Source organism: Hippocampus guttulatus, chromosome 15 (genome assembly GCF_054856545.1).
Source record: "Hippocampus guttulatus isolate MCC_2025c chromosome 15, RoL_Hgut_1.0, whole genome shotgun sequence".
Lineage (NCBI taxonomy): Eukaryota > Metazoa > Chordata > Actinopteri > Syngnathiformes > Syngnathidae > Hippocampus > Hippocampus guttulatus.
This window is the reverse complement of record NC_141275.1, coordinates 11068266-11090405: the sequence shown is the minus strand read 5'-3', so window position 1 is coordinate 11090405 and position 22140 is coordinate 11068266. Positions and strand designations below refer to the sequence as shown.

The 22140-nt window shown below is 41.1% G+C and overlaps 2 protein-coding genes across 4 annotated transcripts; both read left to right on the top strand.

Annotated features, from left to right (window-relative positions):
• The first annotated feature begins 1067 nt into the window (after positions 1 to 1067).
• Positions 1068 to 9291, top strand: slc43a2b (solute carrier family 43 member 2b). 2 transcript variants are annotated; one of them, XM_086130954.1, is made up of 14 exons: positions 1068 to 1375; positions 2887 to 3181; positions 3597 to 3652; positions 3781 to 3857; positions 5228 to 5320; positions 5415 to 5548; positions 5826 to 6019; positions 6107 to 6250; positions 6599 to 6616; positions 7147 to 7279; positions 7399 to 7531; positions 7734 to 7807; positions 7904 to 8027; positions 8099 to 9291. In XM_086130954.1, exons 1-14 carry the CDS (start codon positions 1216 to 1218, stop codon positions 8258 to 8260), a joined length of 1797 nt encoding a protein of 598 aa, XP_085987080.1. In that variant the 5' UTR covers positions 1068 to 1215; the 3' UTR covers positions 8261 to 9291. The 2 variants fall into 2 exon arrangements, with proteins under 2 accessions (XP_085987080.1, XP_085987081.1); XM_086130955.1 differs by lacking the exon at positions 6599 to 6616.
• Positions 9292 to 10678: 1387 nt separating this feature from the next.
• Positions 10679 to 22104, top strand: p4ha2 (procollagen-proline, 2-oxoglutarate 4-dioxygenase (proline 4-hydroxylase), alpha polypeptide 2). Of its 2 annotated transcripts, XM_086130420.1 has the most exons (15): positions 10679 to 10805; positions 13315 to 13414; positions 13738 to 13834; positions 14171 to 14322; positions 15286 to 15423; positions 15573 to 15812; positions 16520 to 16725; positions 17037 to 17213; positions 17331 to 17401; positions 17567 to 17666; positions 17844 to 17897; positions 18407 to 18472; positions 19332 to 19400; positions 20386 to 20482; positions 21210 to 22104. In XM_086130420.1, exons 2-15 carry the CDS (start codon positions 13333 to 13335, stop codon positions 21278 to 21280), a joined length of 1620 nt encoding a protein of 539 aa, XP_085986546.1. In that variant the 5' UTR covers positions 10679 to 10805; positions 13315 to 13332; the 3' UTR covers positions 21281 to 22104. The 2 variants fall into 2 exon arrangements, 1 of the variants encoding a protein (XP_085986546.1); XR_015102985.1 differs by lacking the exon at positions 21210 to 22104 and having other exon boundaries at positions 18407 to 18482; positions 20386 to 20454.
• The last annotated feature ends 36 nt before the right edge of the window (positions 22105 to 22140 follow it).

The window sequence follows — 22140 nt, the reverse complement described above, 5'->3', positions numbered from 1 at the left end:
GCAGTTGTTTTTGTGGCGAGTTGTTTTGCACAGATAAAGATGTCAGTCAGCCACTGACCCATAGAGGGCGCACTACGACGGCCTTGTACGCCGGCCTTGTACAGTGTACAGTATATAAAGACACCCTTTGTAAATGTGGCTTTTTAACACACCAGAAGTGGTGCATACAGGCTGGGGAGGTAAGACTCGTGTTTGCATTATGGAATAATTAAACTGCATTGTACTTGACGGATGTGTTTCGCTATTACTAATAAAAAATAGAAGTTTATTATCATTATTGAAGCCACTGGGCAGATATCCTATAGCCCTTTGTTTTACTTTAATTGTTTGGATAGGTTTTCGGTTTTGGTGTCACTTAGTTAGTATTTGTGTTTAGTTTATTGTTATTTTCTTCCGAATTAAGGTTGAATTCAAGAGGGTTTATTTGCATTTTAGAACATTTTAGAATTGCTCTCTTTCTCTAATATTATGACACCAAAACTTGACCCGTGATTACCTTTGTTTCTCTTTTCCATTCAAAAGAATGCTTTTGTCTACAGTAATTTGTTTGACAGGCGTTCCCTTTATGTTTTGAATGCACAAGATAACGGTAATTGCGGTGCTGTGGTTGAACGGGCCCCTGAGGACATTCAGGCAGGGGAGCAGAGGGGGTTAGTGACTGAGGGGCCCTGAGGTGATGAGGTCCATCTTGGACCAGTTTCCCCTCTTTTATTCCCAGAAAACAACAGAAACTCATTGATTTCACTGTGGGGTGCTCACTCAGTTATGATGGAATAGAGCGGAGCAGGCCAGCAAAGTGTTGGAAATGAATAATTTTCCATTAGACATGACTGTACTGAGCACTATTAACCCCTACGGGTTTGGTGAAAAGTTACAATATATATTCTTGAGAGATGACATTAGACTGCTTTATACGCATGCAACACATTTGGTTATCTTGGGGCAGGGTTCCAAGTTAATTGTTGTTGTAAAAGTTGCCCTGACTGGCCTTTAGAGTCCTGCAGCGATAGGCCGACTATAAAACCTTCCCCTCCCCTCCCCTCATGCCTTTGTCTTTTCCCAGATAAAGTGATCACTGATCCTTCATCGCGAGCGCCGGTCAACGAGGCGACAACAGCCAACTCCCTCTCTTTTGCCCTCCTTGGGACCCTGCAGTCTCTCTCGCTTCTCTAGCTCTTTCTCACTCTCTGCCTGCCCATCTTCATTCCCTCAACCATGGCTCCGACGCTGGCTACGGCATTTGCCCGCCGCTGGTGGATGGCGGTGACTGCCATCATTGAGAATCTCCTCTTTTCTGCTGTGCTCCTGGGATGGGGTTCGCTTCTCATTATGCTCAAGTCAGAAGGCTTCTACTCGTACCTTTGCAGCGATGAAGGTGAGTGACTGCTTATTGGTATAGCTTTTTCGTGTGGGAACAATATTGGTTTTACTATATTACTGCTGAATTAGGCTTGTTAACCTGAATGTTATCTCGTGTTATTGAAAAGCACCATATAACTGTTATTTGCATGCCAGGAGTGTAGTCAAGCAAATCAGCTGCTTATCCTTGCTAGTCTTATCCCAAACTATCTTTTTGCATAGTCTTGCTTAACCTACATATGTCTTTAGAATTTGAAAGCATGGACGTATTGTCATGTGATTGGCTTGGGTAGGGTACACGCATACCGATTTTCAACATCAGAACAAATTTTTGTACTTACTGCTCATATAGGGCCCAATTTACAAAGATCCCAAATAGTGCGAACTAAATTGTGAATTGACTCATGCTAATAGATTAAATGCTCTGTTGGCAAACAGGTTAAAGTGCTGGAGAACCTCACATTTAATTGAGGGTTTTGTGCTTTCGTTTTTTCCCAAGGCACATATGGGAGAGGCCCACAAGCGCAAAATGAGTTTGAAGAGATGGAATTGGAAGTGCTAGAGGAAGAAAAATAAGCATGTGACTGAGTTATAGAAAATAAATCTATCACTCTGATCATTTTGGTGAAGCCAGCAAGCGCATAAAAGCCATGTTTTGTTTGATTTAACTCGAGTGTTCATCCTGCACCACATCATGTTGTAAACTATCTTCAGCAAACTGCTCTGGGAGAGGCCAGCATCAAATGTCACGGTGGACTTAAACGGCCCAGGCAGAAGCAGGCTCATTTAGGTCAGACGTATCCCCTGAATCCTCATTGAAATGCAAAATAATGTCTTGCCCTATGAACGGGATGTGGCCGGTGACCAAAGTTGACTATTGGCTGGTCAGTTTGTTTGTTTCAGCTATCGTCTACACAGTCTTTACAAAATTGATTTCTCAACTGTATGATATTCAGAAGATGCAGTTTCATCTCATAGGGTATTTCTGGTTGAAAGTGGCCTAAGACTGCAAAAAAAAGTCAGAAGGGCACTGACCACAGTAAATATTTGGCCTTCACACCTTTACAGGTAACTTCCGCAGTGATGATACAAACGTCTTATCACTCGGCCGATGATGTATGGAGATGATGGCAGCACTAGCTCAGCTCTTTTTTAGGCATGTGACAGGTGATAGCACGACACAGGAAAGCACGAGCAGCACTTTATTAGCGGCCATACGGAAGTTTAAAGTCTGCTGATAAAGACCAAGGAGGGAACAACAGGCTGATAGGAAAAGTGATGAAGAGTCGGAATGAGAGAGAGCTGACAGTAAAATCAAAACAGAGAAATCAATGATCATCATGAAGCGATATGACATATGCTCTAGATAGCCGACCTGATTCAATTTGATCTGATTAAATAACGGCCAACTGAAACACTTGCTATGGATCTAAAACACTTGGAGGCAAAAAAAAAAAAAAAAAATCACACAAAGATAAGAGATTCACAGAAATTCCTGATTATGGTCTATTGGACTTACATTTTCAGGTAACAGCTCCAGCCACAATATGTCCCTGGGGATGACGCAAGCATCGGACGAATACATTTACGACTATGAAGACGATGATGGTGCCGTGGTTGCTCTGGGGGACGGGGTGGAGATGAAGCCCCTGGTCCCGCTGGACGGGCTTCTGAGGATGAACGGCTGGCTTATCTGTAAGGAGCAGGATGAGATGTTGAATCTGGCCTTCACTGTGGGCTCCTTCCTCCTCTCTGCTATCACGCTGCCGCTGGGTATCGTCATGGACAAATATGGGCCTCGTAAACTGCGACTGTTGGGCAGGTGAGTGCCAAATGTAGATTATTTTCACTAACAACAAAATATTTGAACTTAAAGAATGAATAGACGTGCTTGGCTTTGTTGTGGAACTTTGAATAGCAATTGTGAAGCGAAATTCAAATTTCCAAACCCCGCCGCGGAATTACACAGTCTTCAATCACTTTTTCATATTTGGGATAATTTAAGTTTTTATAGTTTTCTGAAGGTCATACTTCTCAATGGTGTTTTTAATTTTATACAAATGTTTTCGGTAACAATTTCTCTGCGGTGTTTTTATTTTTAGAATTGCATAGCGGCCATTTAAAATGCTCTCGCGGCCGTATATGGCCCACGGGCTGTAGCTTTCTCCACCCCTCATCCTATCTCAAAAGAGGTGCCACAATATCGAAATGAGAAAACACATTTATTGTCATTTCAGCACATGCTTTGGCTTGTCTTGTCTGCTAATTGCTTATGGAGCCTACCAACCAAACGGTAAGGCGCTACATATATATATATATATATATATATATATATATATATACAACCCTACATCCGTATTTGTTCAGTTACTATTTGTCCATTGACAGACCAATTAACTTTTTTGCCTTCTCATTTCACAGAACTCTCAGTGCTTATCTTTATCGCGCTGACTTTCAATGGCTTTGGTGGCATGTGCATGACCTTCACCTCCCTCACGGTAAGCGTGTGGGGAAACTACTTATCCCGTACGCCCACGGTGTGCACATTATATAAAACCAGTTTTTCCTCTACAGATGTATAACCATAAGAACATGTATCTAGTGACATTCATTGGCAGGGTGTCTTTCACTTTCTGAAACTGGGAAATGTGATGTAATGCTTTTGCTCAGCTCGAGGATTAAAATTTAGCCATGTCCTTTCTTCGATTGCGCATTTCCTTATTTGGGTCACAGCTAATCGGAGTTTACCGCACCTGACTTTGGACAAGTGGCATGGTGTAGCCTAAACTGGTTCCCACAAGACACATGTAACAGACAAATGGACAATTTAGTCTTCAACCCAAACCAGAAGCTCTCAGCTGTGAGGCAGAATTGCTAACCACCAACCAGACATGCTAACCACAATGCTAACCACCATCCACCAATTTGTCTGACATTAATCTAAAACTTGAAAATTTGTGTGTCTGATACCACACCATCAAATAAATTTAGTCAAATGTCCACCCCTCAGTAGAACTCTTATTTAGCACTTAGGGAGTATGCAAACTTACTAACAAACAGAAAAAAAACCCCAATTGTGCACCACTTCCAGTCATTCTTGTTGTTGCTGTCAGCATTGCGTTTTCTGGGAATTAAACATGGCTCAGAGCCAGAGTGGAAAAACAACATTTGATGCGTTTGAGAATTCCCACTTCAAAACAGCATTCTTTTCCCTTTTGTTCCCCACCTCTGCCAACATTGGGGCGTATACGTAAGCACACAGTCCAAAACTGTACCATGGTGATGCTGTTCACTGCAGAGGGGTTCTTGTAAATCTGCCTATACTGTACAATGTCTCCGATACTGTATGTAATAAATAGAGCTCTCTTGTACATGTACATTATACACTACCTCATAGCCCCCTTTCACTTTTCTCCTTTACACACCCAATAATAATAAGAAAACAGTACGTGTTTGGGTAATTATTACATGACTCCACCTCAGACTGATGCAAGCATATAATCGTATGACCTTTAAGGTCTTGGGTAATAGCCAGTAGCAATCACTGGCTCATCGCCATGGAGGCACCCTTCTACTTTCCCTCCTTTCCCATCTCTTATGTAATTCAATGTGCTTGTTGTTGTTCAGTCTCTCGAAACAGAAGAGCTTGTTAATGTCTTTAACTTGGAATGGTTGCCGGTCATGTTTCTCACTTTTATTTGATGTTGGAACTTAAAATATCCCTGTAACCAATGAGCCTTCTGTCCCGTCATATTTTTTCGCTGAAAAATAATGCTTGGCTGTGGAAAATATGCCATAGACCTTGAGCAGTGCCTCAAAGGATTTTGCTCAAATGCTTACTGTGCCAACTGTCTGTCTCTTTCACCAGTTGCCAAACATGTTCGGGGACCTGCGTTCCACCTTCATCGCCCTGATGATTGGCTCCTATGCCTCCTCTGCTGTCACCTTCCCTGGCGTCAAGGTAAAATAAAAATAAAAATTAAAATAAAAAACAATCCGATTCAATCACCCTTCAGTCAACATCATCATCACCATGGCTCTGTCATTTTGCGCAGGTGATCTATGACTTCGGCATACCATTCATTACTATTCTGGTAGTGTGGGCAGCCTGTGCTGGATTGGTCTTCCTGAACTGCTTCTTCAACTGGCCCCTGGAACCTTTCCCAGGACCAGAGGACATGGACTACACGTGAGTATCGCGCTAGATATACACAGTGACACACAGGAAATATGTAAAAGTCTCCTGCAAGCAGTACAGACATTGTTTCAAAGTTACAAATGGAACGCGGTCAACTGGTTTGTGCAATATCTACGACAGACCTTATGTAGTATCTCAATGTCCAGTGATGAGTCCAGTGCAGTTGAAATTGAAATACTGTACTTCAGCGATAACAGTTGCATGAACTTCGAACGTGATAAAAGCTTGTCCTTACAAAGCTTCCTGCTCTCCCACTGTTCTTTCTCAGTGTCAAGATCAAGTTCAGCTGGCTGGGCTTTGACCACAAAATCACCGGCAAACAATTTTACCGCCAAGTGACCACAGTGGGTCGTCGTCTCAGTGTGGGCAATAGCCTGGTGCAGAAAGATCTGCCTACCAAGGAGGGCAAGCTCTGCCTGTCCACCATGGACCTGGAGTTGGATGAGAAGCCCAAAGAAGAGTGTAGGAGATGCGGTCTTCGTTCGCTCACCTTCATTGTGCGTAGCTACATCACTTGAATGCTAACGTGCCATCTCCTCGGTTCTGCAGCTCAGTCATTCCTGAAAACTATCACCACCCCCATCTTCCTGCTCAGCCTGGTGACCATGTCGGTCACTCAACTACGTCTCTTGTTCTACATGGGGGCCATGAACAGCGTCCTCGAGGTGCTCAGCGATGGTGATCTCAACACAGGTTAGCCTTGTTTTGTGGAATCGATCGGTCGCCCAGTCTCGTGAGAATTGAGTTGGATATCGTCCCAAAATGTGATGCTTTGTGAAAGTAAAATGTGTTTCTTGAGCAAAATAAGCAGGCACCTCACAAACGTTGACAAAGTGTCTGTTTCAGCACCCCACACACCCTATCAAAAACATTGTTTTTCAGTGTGGTGTGCCAATTTAATTTAATGTGGTGCTTATCTTTTTGTATGACTTAATCCTAAATTCTCACAGGATCATGTTGATGATATTTTTTTTTATCAATGCTGCTCATCTAATAGTTAAGATTGTAGAATAATTGCTGTTCCCAATCTTTGGCTTTCAGTGGAACGAATGGAACTTGGTAAGATCGCAGATTATTCAGTCACTGTTCTTTCAATGCCGTATCCGGTCCTTTCAATAACCTAGCATTTATTTAACATTTAGCACTTTAGCACTAACAGCAACATTCTGGTCCATGTCTACGCCCTCTAACATCCTGCTATTTCTTCATCGCTGATATTATAACTTCATCGTTTTGACCTAGACTGTGAGGCATGTTTACAGCGGAGTCCTTCAGGCATCATTTAGCTTTAGCTCGAAACCACCACTAATCAAAGATTGTAATTATTAGCTGAATTTGCCCTCCCAAGTACACATCACATAAGCAACTTTGTACTTACCTTCATGAGAGAGCGCTTCATAAATTTCCCTTTTGAATGGGCTTTTGCGCTGTTCAAGAATGGACTACTTCCTGCTAAATACTAATAATTAACTACATCCTCAGACTTCAGTTCGTATCAAAACAATCCATAACTCCGTTCTTCCATCAAATGTCAGCCTATAGCGCCAGTATTTTTCCTGTGTCTAATATTTGTGCCCTGATCCTCACAGTGAGTTTGTACTCGTCCATCTTTGGCGTGCTTCAGCTGCTTTGCCTCATGACCACTCCTGTGATTGGTCAGATTATGGACTGGAAGTTGAAGGACTGTGACGACGGAGAGGAATCAAAGAATGCGTCTAGCAAGTGAGTTTTAGTCACGTGGCTATAGACTTCTTCGTCGTGTATAATTGCGTGAACAAATTGACACATAAATGCCCGATTGAAATGCCATGAAGCAAAATTAATGAGGATATCATCACTAGGGATGAACCAAAGAAAAACCGAAGAGACAGAAAGACTCAGAAGGTGACCAACGCCCTGCGAGCATTTGTGCTAACGAATTTCCTTTTGGTGGGCTTTGGGATCACTTGCCTGATACCCAACCTCCCCCTCCAGGTGAGCAGTGTTTTTGAAATTTGTATTTTCTTAACATCAACAACAACTGGGAGAACCCGCATGCCCGAAACACACTACAGTAGATGTCAACACAGAAGCCGAAGTCATTAAATATTTATCCTGGGTTGTAGCAACAATTTTCCCTTTATTCTTGTTATTTTTTTTTTTTAAATCACCAATCTTTGCTTCGCTCCTGTTTCAGATCGTGTCATTCATCTTGCACACTGTCGTGAGAGGATTCATTCACTCGGCCGTTGGTGGTCTGTACGCTGCTGTGTAAGTTTGACTGCATGACTATCTGAACCAAACGTTGCTATCGAGCGATCTCATCTTTCAAAATGTGTGCTAAATGCACCTGTTTTATTACGCCAGGTACCCCTCCTCGCAGTTTGGCAGTCTGACAGGCATGCAGTCGCTAGTCAGTGCTGTCTTTGCTCTGCTGCAGCAGCCCCTCTTTTTGGCAATGATGGGACCCCTGGCGGGAGACCCATTCTGGGTCTGTAATCACACACACACACATATACAAAACGTTCCAGGCGCAGCTAACGCTGATGTCACCCTCTTCAGGTCAACATCGGCCTGCTCGGCCTCAGCATGCTGGGCTTCCTGCTGCCTCTCTACCTGGTTTGCTACAGACAGATGCTCCACAAAGAGAGGCACAAGAAGGAGAACAACGCCAAGATCTACATCAAAATCAATGGCTCGGACATTTCGGAGGCCTTTGTTTAACTGCACAGAAAAGTGGAAACATGATGGAAGAATGATGAGAGACTGCGCATCTTGAGCTGTGCCACGCAGACACGTGCAAACTGACAATTTCTGTTTAGTGATACCATTCTTATAGCATGCTAACACCACCACGCTCTTATTTAAACTCTGTTGCTGTGGAAGTCTACCACCCAACTGTGAAAAGGCTAAACGAAGCGGAAGAGGAAAGACTGTGAAAGGAAAGAGGCATCAGCACTCTGCATTCCCCCAATCCTCAACTTTATTTTGGTCACTCTCTCACACAAGTCCACATTATAACAGCTTTTGTCCTATGAAACTGCTCACATAATTTAATGCTCAAATTCTCTTTAGCAACCATAGTGAGTAATTATGCCGGAGGAGAAGGGCCACAAAATGTACTGTGAGAAAGTTGTAATGTTACGAGAAAATAAATTCAGTTCTGGTAATATTACCAGAAAAAAATATTTTTTCATTGTACCGGTAGTCGGATGAAAAATAAAGTGGTAATATTGCGAGAACTACACACTCAGAAATCTTTTTGTTTGTGTGTTTGTTTACAAATACTGAATGATATTAATCACATTTTGACATTTAATTGTTAACTTTCTCTCGTGATATTTTGACTTTATTCTCAGAATTGTACTACTATTGTTTCAGTATGGCCCGAATACACCTTTGCAAGTAATTTCAAAATTGTTGTGTTTGTTGTTTGGGAGTTTTATAAGACTGAACTCATTTTCATCGCACCTTGCGTTTCTGTGGTCATTTTTGAATGTAGCCTACCTTTCCCCACATTTAAGTGGCTTACATTGTTTTCAAGTACAGGAACAGTACTGTAGATGTATGTCAGGGTCTTTCAGGCTTTTTGTACAAAGGACATCACGCAAACTGCATTTTTGGTATTGCTACAAGCAAAGTAACCATTTGAATATTTATTTTGTGTCATACCTTCTTTAGTTTTTTTTAATGTACTTTACATCTGCCCGATGTGCCTTTTGAGTCTAAATAAAGATACTATTGCTTATGAATAACATGAGCAATGCCATTTATTCTGCTGAGGTTAAAAACTAATATTTAGATACTAAATGCTCCAAAAGATTCCAAACTTTACAAACGAGAATGTTGTCATTTCTACTCTAATCTATCATTCGCGTGCATTGAGATGCAGCCCCAACTTTGTTTTGAACTCAGCTCACATCCACATTTGTTTTTTATTCATTGATACATAATTTTGTGTTCATCTACAGTGACGCCTGCTGGTTCAAGTCGGTTATTACCGAGTCCAATGCTTTCTGCTGTTTCTCATTGTAAACGATTAACGATTCGAGCAAGCCCAATAGTAATAATGAACCACGTGATTATTATTCTGTATATTCAGTGCAAAGTGCAAAAACATGCATATAGAATAGTTGGAAAGATATCCAAAAATGAATTTAAAACGGTGAAGGAAATTTGGGGTTTATGTTGTTTATAGAGTAAAAAAAAAAGTTCATTTAACTCATATATACTGTATACCTACAAATGGAAAAATTGCATCAGAGAATTTTACAGCGGTCTCTGGGATGCTGAGAAGTACAGTATATGTGCTGCATGTATATACAGTAATATAGTTCCTGTATGGATACTGATAAAAGTAAGCGTGGTTCTCATTGTACAGAAAGTTGGAAATGTTTCAAATTTTGAAGTTTCCATTTTTCTCCCAAGAAAAAAAAAAAAGACAGAAAAAGGCCCATCCAGAGAAGAAGTTATGGAAATAGTGTACACACTGTAAACGTGACTAACTGCATGTATGGTGCTACCGTAATTATTATAAAACGCTGAACCTAAGTCTGAATTTTTTTCAACCAACTCAATTTTCCAACGTCTGATATGAGTGCAGGGGTATAAGAGAAATATTACCATATTAGTAATATATCCTCACTCACACATGTCAATCTGAATGGGCCCATAGTTGGTCCTATTATCTTCTGACTTGACCACATTTCATTGTCTTCCCGTGACCTCTCATATGAGCGTTTCAGTAGGGTACAACGTATTTGTCCTCATTAAGGTCACAAAAATAATATACTGTACATATACTGTACATCCACAGATAATACATAAATATTTAACTAAAATATGGTGTATTATATGTTCATAATAAAAATTATGATAACATCACACATCACAATAAATTAGCACAGGATGTTCGGATAACTCGTTTCACCACCTATGCTTATTACAGAATCAGTACACAGGAATTATTCAAAGTGAAGCCAATTTTTACATTTCGGACAGAGTAATGATTAAGGGGGAGCAAATGAGGTTACCCAAAGATCTTTGTCGCAGAATTGGAATTTTACGAGGTGCCCTCAATGCAACACAGACAAATTCCAAAGCCCGACAGTGTTGCTCAACTATTATGGGTATTACGGCTTCTTCGAGGAGGTTCTGTACGTGGCAGCGACCTACTCTCGCACCCCCTCGTCTGCCCTCTTCATCCCGAGGTGCGAAACTATTCACGTTTCACATTGTGACATCCGTTTTCGAACCCCAAGAGACGAAGGTAAGACCACGCAGATGATTATCTCCAAATGACCCCCGCTTGCCACTCTTTGCAATTCTGCTGCTTGCGCTCAGTTTCATTGCGAACATGCTGGGCACGGTTTCCTCCCACAAGGTCCAAGTGGGAGCTTTCCTTACAAGCCTGGGAACAGGAGTTCGTGTCGTAGTAAGAATATCGAATAACATGGACTTGTGATTTGCACCTACCTGATCGTTTCCGACATGGTTGTTCGCTTCATGCAATGTAACTAATTAGAGGGATCTCGTTGTCATGATTTACTTGGCCATAGAAAAAGTTTGAACGACTCTGCGCCAGAGCAACACACACACACATGTTCATCGATACATTAGTCAGGAGTAGTTCTTTCTTACCATATTACACACCCGTATTTAGAACACAAATGTTGCTGTTGTCACTGGAAAGTACTTTATTTAATTGTATTTTTTTTTTTTTTTTTTTTTTACTCACTTGACCTGAACGAGCTGCCGTGTTGGGACGTCTCCAGTCTAGAAACTACTATTGCGGTGACGTACGCTAGGGGAGGGTCTTTTATCGTTTTTTATCAATTTGTTAAATTTGGATTTTTTTTTAAATTTTAACTTCAACGTTTTGGATGCATGGGACGTTGAATCTGATGGTAAAATATATCACAAAAAATATAGTGTTCACGACAATGCGATCTGTCTCGTTTTAGACAATTTGAAATATATTACGTCAGTGCAGGCCTCGGTAAAATTTATTAGACTTGGGACCGTTTTCTAAATAATTCTCGGTGTTTACATACCACTAAAAGCAATCCGACAGGCTCTGACACGTGTGCAAGGATGTTCATCCCACCATGGATCCCCTCTCCTGATAACAAACGCATGCATGACATATATTTATGTGAGCAGGACGTCCACAGGAATGTCTCCAGCCTGCTTCAGTATATTTGCAATTGTGAACGTTACAAATATGTGGCGAGATCCACCTGACGGGTGTTTTTCAGAAATTGAAGTGCAAATTGCAATCATGTAAGATGCCAGTAAATCTTCAATTAGAAACAAAAATCAGTTTTGCCAAGCAAACACATTCCTGTTGACTCTTTTATTTATCTGATGGCATTGGGCAAAAGGCAGTAGTTTTACTTAATTGTAGTTTTATTATCCACTGACATTACAATAAACATTCTTTTTATACTTGTATAATATCAGGAAATTAAACTGTTACTTCAATCATTATCAGAAGAGTTAAACTAAGAGTATATCAGCTTGGAACAAATGAATTCGGAAAGAAACATTTGTTTTGAGAACTGCTTGGAAGTCAACCAGCATCGCAGAATGAATGGTGGTCAGCTTTGGAGGTTCCGCTGGACTGTATTTTCCGCTAAAACAGAAACTTAGTGTAAGAATTCCCCTTAATAAATTATATTTCATTTGCTTTTTTTTTTTTTTTTTTTGCTAGCTTTAGCCAACGATTAAATAGGGTAATGATACAATGACACATCGTTTCACTTTGCTTAGCTTGTCTCATCACATTTTTCCCAGCTGAATAAAACAAGATCCTCTGAGGAAAAAGTCCTCCCTCCTTCCAAAACACACATTGCATCCAGATTTGGTTCACTGAGTCCTGTTTCATGGGATTATGTTTTAATTCCAGAAATATTCAGGACTAAACACACAAAGTAGTACAACAATGAAAATTTATCGTGTAAGATGAAGGTTGCAACCCAAAAATCTGGGACAGCATGCATTTCTTTTTCCTCTCATAACTTGTTATATCCTGCTCTGTTCTGTCATAAAAGCCGCATTAGAATCAGGGTTTAAAAGACAGCAGAACTATTTTCAGGAATGTGTGTCCGTTGTATCGATGTCAAGGAAGAGCAAACTATGCACGATAAAAGGATTGATGAGGTTCTTGTCGGAATTTGTGGTTGGATTTCTTAGGTGACAGTTATCAAGCCAACTTAAAAGCACAGCTGGGAAAACAACGATACAAATAATGCAGCTAACTCAGGATCACATGAAGAAATCTCCTCATAGACAGTTTAAAAAACCAAACTACCCTTGTGGCGTCTATAAATGGGAAATAGCCATTTAGAAAGTTGCCTTGTGTCTGAGCATGACCGGTAATGCTTTTATTGCCCGGGCAAGTGTATGCACTGTGTATACACAAGCAAACCAGCCACAAAGCACCATGCATGAATAACCAATGGTTAATCTTTTTAGAAAACAAATGCCAGTTTTTGCTGGAAAGAGCTCAATATGCACAAGAGCTACAATAACAGCTTCAAACTCCCTGACAGCTAGTTCGGGTTTATCAGTCTAAGGCTAACACATAAAATAAAACAATGAGTTGAACATGTAGCACTAGTTGGTCTATTTATTTTTTTTAAGCGATAACGCTCATTATCGTCATCTTAAATCAAAGTACGTGTATGTAGCGTCCAAAAATATACCACAAGAAAACATGCCAACAATTTATTCCGTACAATAAATCTTTAATAAAGCATTAATGTTTGTCTTTGTAGGTTACTGAATGAGACAAAATGAGGTTGTGCCTGTGCCTTGTCTCTTGGGTTCTGCTATGCTGCGGCTCGATCACGCAAGCGGAGATCTTCACTTCTATAGGTGGGTGCGCAGATTGCACGGCGACGCTAAAAATGAGCCGTCGTTTTCCCTTCTTGGTTGGTCGCTTCCAATATGACGCTTGCCAGCACAAAGAAAAGTGGTTTGTTATTCCTCCTCCTGGCAACAGCGATGAATTTATCATGGTTGAGCAATCCAATGGAATTGTCCTCTTGTCAGCACCAGCATTCAGAATTCTGCACAAATGACTGGATGCCTGCAGTTGTTTATGAAGCATGCGACTCAAAAGATGATGGCCATTGGCTGCTCTTTGTTGTGACACTCGGTCCAGCCTGGAAAGATGTGCGTCTTCTTAATGTCTGCAGGCCAGATGACTGACCTCCTGTACACAGAGAAAGAGCTGGTCCACTCCCTCAGAGAGTACATCAAAGCGGAGGAGTCAAAGTTGTCTGAAATCAAAAGGTACAGTGCGCAAATCATAAAATATCCTTGTAAAGAAAACAAAATGATGATGACGACGATGATGAGTTGGCAGTGGCAGGTCAGGGCATGGTGGTGATAGTTGCAATTCAAGTTTTTATTGCTGCTGCAGTTTGGTGCTGTAAAAACAAAGACATATCACTAAAATAATCACTGGAGGGGAGGGGCTGGGGACCCATCTGCTTGCTTTAAGGTATCCAAAAAAAAGTGTTGGGTCAGATTCTCAAATTTCTTTTTGTAGTTGTATAGACCTGTAACATTGCATTGAACTCGTGAAAGCATCTTGAGAGTAATATTTGGGTTTGACTGTTGCTCAAGCTGGGCCAGGAGGCTGGACGACCTGACCAGAGTGTCCACATCCGATCCAGAAGGCTATCTGGCTCACCCGGTGAATGCCTACAAGCTCATGAAGAGACTCAACACCGAGTGGTCTCATCTGGAGAGCCTGGTGCTGCACAACCCATCGGATGGTAGGAAATAAAATGCAAAGTCGATTGTTGTCGAGAATAAAGGAGCAAAGTGTCTGGAAATCATTCCGTGTTTGTCATCTGAAAGTGAGAATGAAAACAGCATTCCCAGTCAAGGCTTAATTTGAACTCCAGCATGTGTTTCTACTTTGTTAGTTAAAAATGGAACCCCTTTTTCTCCAAAATTTTGCCGTATGAACATGGTGAGCATGAAACGGATTGGAAGCCCAATGGTGACAATCTCTGCTCACCAGATGGGCGGCAAAAGGAAGCAAAGCAGTTACGTGACAGCTGCAGCTGTTGTTCATTTGACAGTTTGCCCGTGTTTGGCGTGTTTCTGTGTGAGACAGAAACGTGTGAATTTTGTGTTGACTGTTTGGTTACTGTCTTTTAAAGGATGACAGGAAAAAGTCAAAGTCAACAGTAGACAAATGGGGAAACTTGTAAACATGATATACTCGGTCGTCTTGATGATTCTTTTCAGATATCAAATGTCCTTCGACAAGAAATGGAAATACTGCCATTGTTTCTCTTGGCGATTGCACTTCTGCGATTGCACTCGTGTAGCAGCATACATAGAGCCAAAGAAAAAGCAAATTCTCTCATGAACCGAAGGTTAGCTGAGGTCTCACAAGATTTTCATCGAAGTCTGCTTATACTTTCAAGTTTTGTCCAACTTTAGACACATTTTATTTCTTCCCAAAATATGCAAGTCCAAATCTAGAACATCAACAGCGTTCAACTTAAAACTCATTCAGTACCAGCCAATTCTGGACCAAGTCTGAAAAGACGTTTAAAAACGTCTTTGGGAGTGAATGAGTTAAGAGGCATCACGGCATTGATCATAAAGAATATCTACTGGAGCTCATATTTCTTTCACCACCGCATTCAAATGACTGCGTGACGCAATAAATGCTGTTGTTCCGTTCATCCAGCTCCAAATTGTCTTATCTCTCCTTCGTCCAGGCTTCATTTCCAACATGACCATGCACAGACAGTACTTTCCCGACGAGGAAGACGAGAAGGGTGCAGCCAAGGCACTGATGCGTCTCCAGGACACTTATCATCTTGATTCAGAGGACTTTTCCAAAGGGAGGCTTCCGGGTAATTAAGAAGTGCGGAGTGAAAAAGAAAATTGCAGCAATATCACAAAGTGCAGATGTAGTAATGAGAAGTGCATAAAGTTGTAAGGTATGTTGTTTAAAGGGCAAGTATTCGCTCTCAATTTCAACCGCCTGTAACTGTCACCACAGGTATGCACTCCAGCGCCATGCTGACCGTGGACGATTGCTTTGACATGGGCAAAACCGCTTACAACGAGGCCGACTATTACCACGCGGTGCTGTGGGTGCAACAGGCCTTGAAGCAGCTGGACGCTGGCGAGGAAGCTGTGGTTTCCAAGGCAGCCGTTTTGGACTACCTCAGCTATTCTGTCTACCAAATGGGAGACCTGCCTCGAGCCATCGAGCTGACGCGTCGGCTGGTGGCCATTGGTAAGATATTAAAAAAACGGTTAAAGTGAAACCAGAATGCAAGCTAGCGAACGGTACACATAGAGCTAAGATTTAGAAAAAAAATCTATTTGAAGGTGACTTGTGTTTAAAATTTGCCCTTTTAACGTTATGCAGTCTTGAGAATGGGGCAGTCCCTCTGCTTCCACTATAATTAGGTTTTGGGCGGGCTAAAACCACAGGGTGCGACCCGCCCTGTGCGTGAGCTACTGGTTTGAGCGTGTTAATTTAGTCCCATTTCGGGGTCTGCGATGACAACTGCCAGAAACCTTTCAGGGCAAAGTATGTGAGATCTTTACTCAGTGGCATTGCGTGAGTCAGAATATTCCGATTCAGCATAGCGTGTAGAAATTGGAGGGGGGGGGGGGACTGAAATAACACATGAAACAAATGTAACAAGTAGTTGCGTGTTTCTCAACCGCTATTGACCCAAGGGACATATTTTTCCTGATCAATCTCACGGCAGACCACTAAAAATATATCACAAAAAGTATTTATAAGGAAGTTATAATATTCGCAAGTTTACTTAGCAAGTGTGACATTTGGGCCCGTTTTGTTGAACACGAAGCTATCTGGGTAAATAGGTGGCATGTGAATAAATAATATTTTATGGACAGAGTAAGCACGCCAATGTGCCGGCGAGTGGTTGATGGAGCGCATTGACGAACGCAATTGCGTTGTGCCGACAGAGCCGAGCCACCAGAGGGCAGGAGGCAACTTACGTTATTTTGAGAAGCTGCTTCTCAAAGCGCAGTATGAGCAGCAGGAAGACGAGCGGACCAAACATCCGGATTCGGAGGAGCCCATCCAGCTGGGAACTTACGTCAGACCCAAAGACCACCTGCCCGAGAGAGAAACCTATGAAGCGCTCTGCAGAGGGGAGGAGGGCGGAATGGTGAGATGGGATGAGAAATCACATGCATGCGACATCCTTGTAACTTTGGATATGTATTGTTTCAGCGGCGAAGAAGATAGCGCTGAACTTATATTGAAATTTTGTTCATATTTAATGTGTGAGTCAATAAATCAAGTCTAGTTGATGCCATTAAACTGCCAAAACGAATCCCAAGCGACAATTTCTCAACTCCAAAATTATGTAGCGCTCCGTAAAGTTATGTTTTACTGCCGCAGACTTTTTGTTTTGTACACACATCCCATACACTGATCTCCTTTTATTTCTTTTGCTCTCTGTCTGAATTTCATCAGACCGAAAAAAGGCGCAGCCGTTTGTTCTGCCGCTACCAGGATGGAAGCAGGAATCCTCGCCTGCTGCTGAAACCCATGAAGGAGGAGGACGAATGGGACAGCCCACGCATTGTACGCTACCTGGAAGCCCTTTCTGACTATGAGATTGAGAAGATTAAAGAGATGGCCAAACCCAGGGTGAGGAAAAAAAAGATACCACATAGATATCAGAGAACAAATAAAATCATTCTGCTCTGAAGTATCTGTTAAAAAGCCAGACAAGTGTACTCAGTTTTGTGTTGTTGTGTTTTTAAGCTTGCCAGAGCTACAGTCCGAGACCCCAAAACAGGAGTGTTGACCACAGCCAACTACAGAGTATCAAAAAGGTGATTGATTAACACTTTGCTCTTTCCTGCCATCCACTGCTCATTGTGTGTCAAATTCAAGAAGTTATTTCCGTTCGGTCAGGTGAAAAGACCTAGACACGATCACTCTGGATTTGCAGCCTGTGTTTGAGCATTGCTAACCACACTCTGTTCACATTTAATCAGTGCCTGGTTAGAAGAAGAAGATGGTCCGGTCATTGCCCGAGTCAATCAGAGAATACAGGACATCACAGGCCTAACGGTCGACACAGCAGAGTTATTACAGGTGCGTTTCAAGGACAAAGAATTAAGCCTCACGCAGAGAGATTTCCAGGATGGGTTCCAAGAAAATAAGCGAATATGTAAATTCACGACTGCCGAACCAGAGATATGCAGCGCTTCATTGTACATTATTATTATTATTATGTGAATGTATAAGTCATCTCTTTTAATGACTGACCAGGTTGCAAACTATGGCGTCGGAGGACAGTACGAGCCACATTTTGACTTCTCCAGGGTGAGTTCACATGAAGTGTGTGCGCTGGGAAACGGAATGCCATGAGTCAACGTTTGCACTTTGTATCGTGCGTCTTGTGTCTGGCATGCTTGCCGTTCATGTGATCTCACTGTATGTACTTTGCGCGGCTGTTTTGCATAAATCACAGTGGGTGATTTCAGGAGAACCTCATGAATAATGTGAGATGGAACCTGTTTTGAATTGGACCACATTACACGTATTTCCACATATGAAAGCATTCCCCCCCCCCCCCCATTTACTTATTAAAACAGTGATTACTTTTGCTTTGACAAAAGACGCGATAGCGTTTGAGTGTAGTCGCTGCCCTTTGGGGCGGGCTCCTGATGCATGTCTTGGTTTTATGCGTTAAAGTTATAAACATCTGTTGCAGCGTCCTTTTGACGGCAACCTCAAGGTCGATGGAAATAGGCTTGCCACATTCCTAAATTACGTAAGTACGTTTGTGCTGTCCACATTGTGTATTTTACCCTTGAATTTTATCTTTGTAGAAAGATGAGCCAGATGCTTTCAAAAGATTAGGCACTGGAAATCGTGTGGCAACTTTTTTGAACTATGTAAGTACCGGTACGTGCATCCAGTCGCCGCTGATTGAGAGGGAAGTTGTGACGGTGGTCACCGTCTGTCTTTTGGCTTTGTGGGCCTGCCCCTGAACTCAGCTTCAATGTTGAACTTGAATTGATTGACCGATTGAGATAGCAAAGAATTCATAATCCAACGAGTACAGTCATAAATGGAAATATATAGCGCTTGAGAAATGTCAAATTGTCAAGAAATGCAGATTGCCATTCCGTCAATCACTTCCAGTACTTATTGTAAAGAGTTTTTTGGCCATTAACTAACATGTTGATAAACAATGCCTCTCCTGATTGGGACATTTTTTTATTTTGAACTGTAAAAAAAATATATATATATATATACACATACATATCACACACACACACACAATTATGTTTGATTCAGGTTCACTGTTCACCCTGTTGCATGATGTGGTTTTTTTTTTCTTTTCGATGACTCATTGAAGCCTTTATTAGAAAGGCCCTTCGGCGATACATTGCAAACTTCAAAATGTGGTATTATAGTTATGATAATTAGTAACAAAGGAAGAGTGTGGCTAACACAATGTAAGGGTAAAACACTTGATATTTTTTTGGACTCATTTATTTGAGGCGGTCACTGGTCATTAAATAAGCACTTGAGAAAGAAATGTCTGACCTTTATTGGGTGTTAATTGGAGGCAATAAGGTTGAATGTAATTGTTTTTGAACACAGTCACTTCCCCATTTATGAGGGTGTGTTCATTTGTTCAACTACAGTAACTCGGCGGTTTGTTATTACTCTTCCCCTCCCATATTTTGCATTCATTTGTGTTTGTAATCATATTTTGAATCAGCATGTTTTTTTTTCCACCCCCAGATGAGTGATGTCGAAGCAGGAGGTGCCACAGTCTTCCCAGACTTTGGGGCTGTAATCCAGCCCAAAAAGGTATTACAATACAATACAATACTGTACATCCTGATTTATATAGCGCTTTCACAAGAGCTGCAGCGCTTTATGTATTTGTTGATTAACAAAATTTCTATTCGTTTTTTGGGTCGTTTTTTTTGGGGGGGGGGGGTCTGGGTGTATGCGAAGGTGGGTGACGATGTAAACCTAATCACACAAGATCTTACAAGGACTCTGTAAGAGTAATGCATTTTTATAGCTCATAATTCTCATTACAGTAGCCAATCAGACAAAAAAAATCACACGCTGTTTTTAATCGCCATTTCAACAGAAACGATACATATTTTATGTACAACTTCAAAAACAAAATCAAAACTTAAAATAGCTTGTAGACGTTAAAAAAAACGAATTGAAAAACTGGAAAAAAACTGGATTTAAATCATGAGCTCATTGCTGAATGAATATGAAACGAATGAATGAAAAATGGCACATGCAAGCCACCCCCATTCTCCTGTTAATGTTATGTGCACAATTTAATCACCGCTCACATTAAAAGCAAAAACACAAATGTCATGTGCTTCATCTTGAAGGCACTGCCCTTCGTGTATTGCTATCATTGAGTCCTGTCATGTCGCCGCAAGAAAAGTCTAGTACTGCTTGCTGACAGCCCCTTTTCCAAAGGCTTCGCAGTGATGTATGATTGAGGAATGGGCTGAAAGATCCATGCCAGAGCTCTGTCTGCACTGAATAGTTATTTGAAAAAAACATCACATTTGGCAGGAATATGTGGACATCATCGATGGTCTCACTTGACTTGCAGACGTACTGTTTTATGCTCTTCCAAAGCAGCAAAGAACAATACAGTTCCAAGCTACGACTGCCTAAAGTGCATGCAGATCTTCATATTGCGCCAGTAAACAGCTCTTACTTCCCATTCTCTCACGCTTCAATCTGCAATCCTTGTGTCAAATCTCATTTTGATTGTAAGCCTCCTTGAATGATCTCATCAATGTTTCCATCACAGGGAACAGCCGTGTTCTGGTATAACCTTTTCAAAAGTGGGGAAGGAGACTACAGGACCAGACATGCAGCCTGCCCTGTCTTAGTGGGAAGTAAATGGGGTGAGTTACGGTTGATCCTCTTCAATCAAGTATGCCACGGGGAAAAGGTGTTTTGCAATTTAAACATGCTGTACTGCATTTGGATCACTACGGCGACATTTTGTTACATGACTGCGTCGTTCTTTCAGGAAAGAACATTTTGTCCGATTTTGTCCACATGTCACGTGGGTATGTGCACCTGTGATTGTGGGCTGAGGGGTGGATGCAAAGTCTGAAATCAAAAAAGCTCTTTTCAGTGACCTTAAGACGATAAAGCATCGACTACAAAAGGCTTTGAGGCTGTAATTATGCATATAACTTTGCTCTGTTACTTAATCACCTTTTTACCCTGAGGAAACCAACTGTGTGTTGGCATGATGGTGCAAGAATATCAAACGTTCAAGCAACGCTCATTATTTTTCATTATGCTCCCACTTATTTTATTTTATTTTTGCCAAATGCATGCCAAACATACAGTAACGATAATGGTCATGTGCAACCACTTTCTGATTTGCTAACAAAAAAAAGTCTCAACATTCCTGTTCAAATACTAGTTTCTTGTGATGACATACTGTATATATATACACAGTATATATATATATATATATATATATATATATATATATATATATATATATATATATATCCAAAACTAAGATAAATCACTTTTTTATGTCAACGTTTTATAGCCACTGTACATTTTCAACATTTACATGTTGATCCTATTTTTTATTTATTTTTTTTCCAGTGTCCAACAAGTGGATTCATGAGCGAGGTCAAGAATTCCTGAGACCCTGTGGCCTAACAGAAGTGGATTGAACATTGAGCCCCTTACTCCTTCCTATATTGTGCAAACACTTGAAAAAACAAAAAACACACGCCCACATACATGTGACATAAAATACTGAACCATTAGCAATACACCGCACATTGTTTAGATCTTCTTGTCAGCTTCAACTAATGCTTTTTCATGAGGAAATGTAAACACAAGGAGCTGGACAGTTTCTGCTCTCTGTTAAGAATCACATGAATGATCACACCCAAAAGCGAAAGTCAGTCGAGTGAAAAATAACAGATTTGACAAATGCAAATGTTAAAACCGTAAATGCTCGCAGTTACTTTATACACACGTATCCAAAACCGTATGGATTTGTCGTCAATGATTGCTACTTCTCAGCCCTACTGTTGAGTTGCACGTTATTTTAGCGGTGTTGAACTTATGGGAACACACTTCACATCGTTTAACACGACCTTAGCAAGTTTGCCGTCAGGACTGCCAGTCGACTAACACATTAGGGTGTGGATTTAAAAAAAAAAAAAGGATGTCATCACTCAAAAAAAAAAGGCACAAATGCGAATCAAACAGACTTATATTTGATCATAACAACCAGACGGGAATGTTTTTGTTTTCCAAAAGCATGACTAGAAGGATTCCACACACCCAGGTTTTCGAACTGAGTAAGGCAAAGCAAAACATCTTCATCAAACAAGAACAGTCCAGTTGCTTCGATTGAACCTTGTCTGGTTTTTCCCAAGTGATGCTTTATTTATACAGTGTTTAAATTATTACATCAGATGCTGTGCTTTTTCTACCAGATGGCCATCGGGAAAGTTAATAAATGGTCTTTTATTTTCAAACATCACACCCGTGTTTTACTTTTTATGTAACAAAAACAAAA

Coding starts and splice junctions, on each gene's coding strand:
- slc43a2b (XM_086130954.1), top strand. CDS start 1,216: ATGGCTCCGACGCTGGCTACGGCATTTGCCCGCCGCTGGTGGATGGCG. Junction 1,376..2,886: donor GTACCTTTGCAGCGATGAAG/GTGAGTGACTGC, acceptor TTACATTTTCAG/GTAACAGCTCCAGCCACAAT. Junction 3,182..3,596: donor AAACTGCGACTGTTGGGCAG/GTGAGTGCCAAA, acceptor TTGTCATTTCAG/CACATGCTTTGGCTTGTCTT.
- p4ha2 (XM_086130420.1), top strand. CDS start 13,333: ATGAGGTTGTGCCTGTGCCTTGTCTCTTGGGTTCTGCTATGCTGCGGC. Junction 15,424..15,572: donor TTCCAAAGGGAGGCTTCCGG/GTAATTAAGAAG, acceptor CTGTCACCACAG/GTATGCACTCCAGCGCCATG. Junction 18,473..19,331: donor TGGCAACTTTTTTGAACTAT/GTAAGTACCGGT, acceptor TTCCACCCCCAG/ATGAGTGATGTCGAAGCAGG.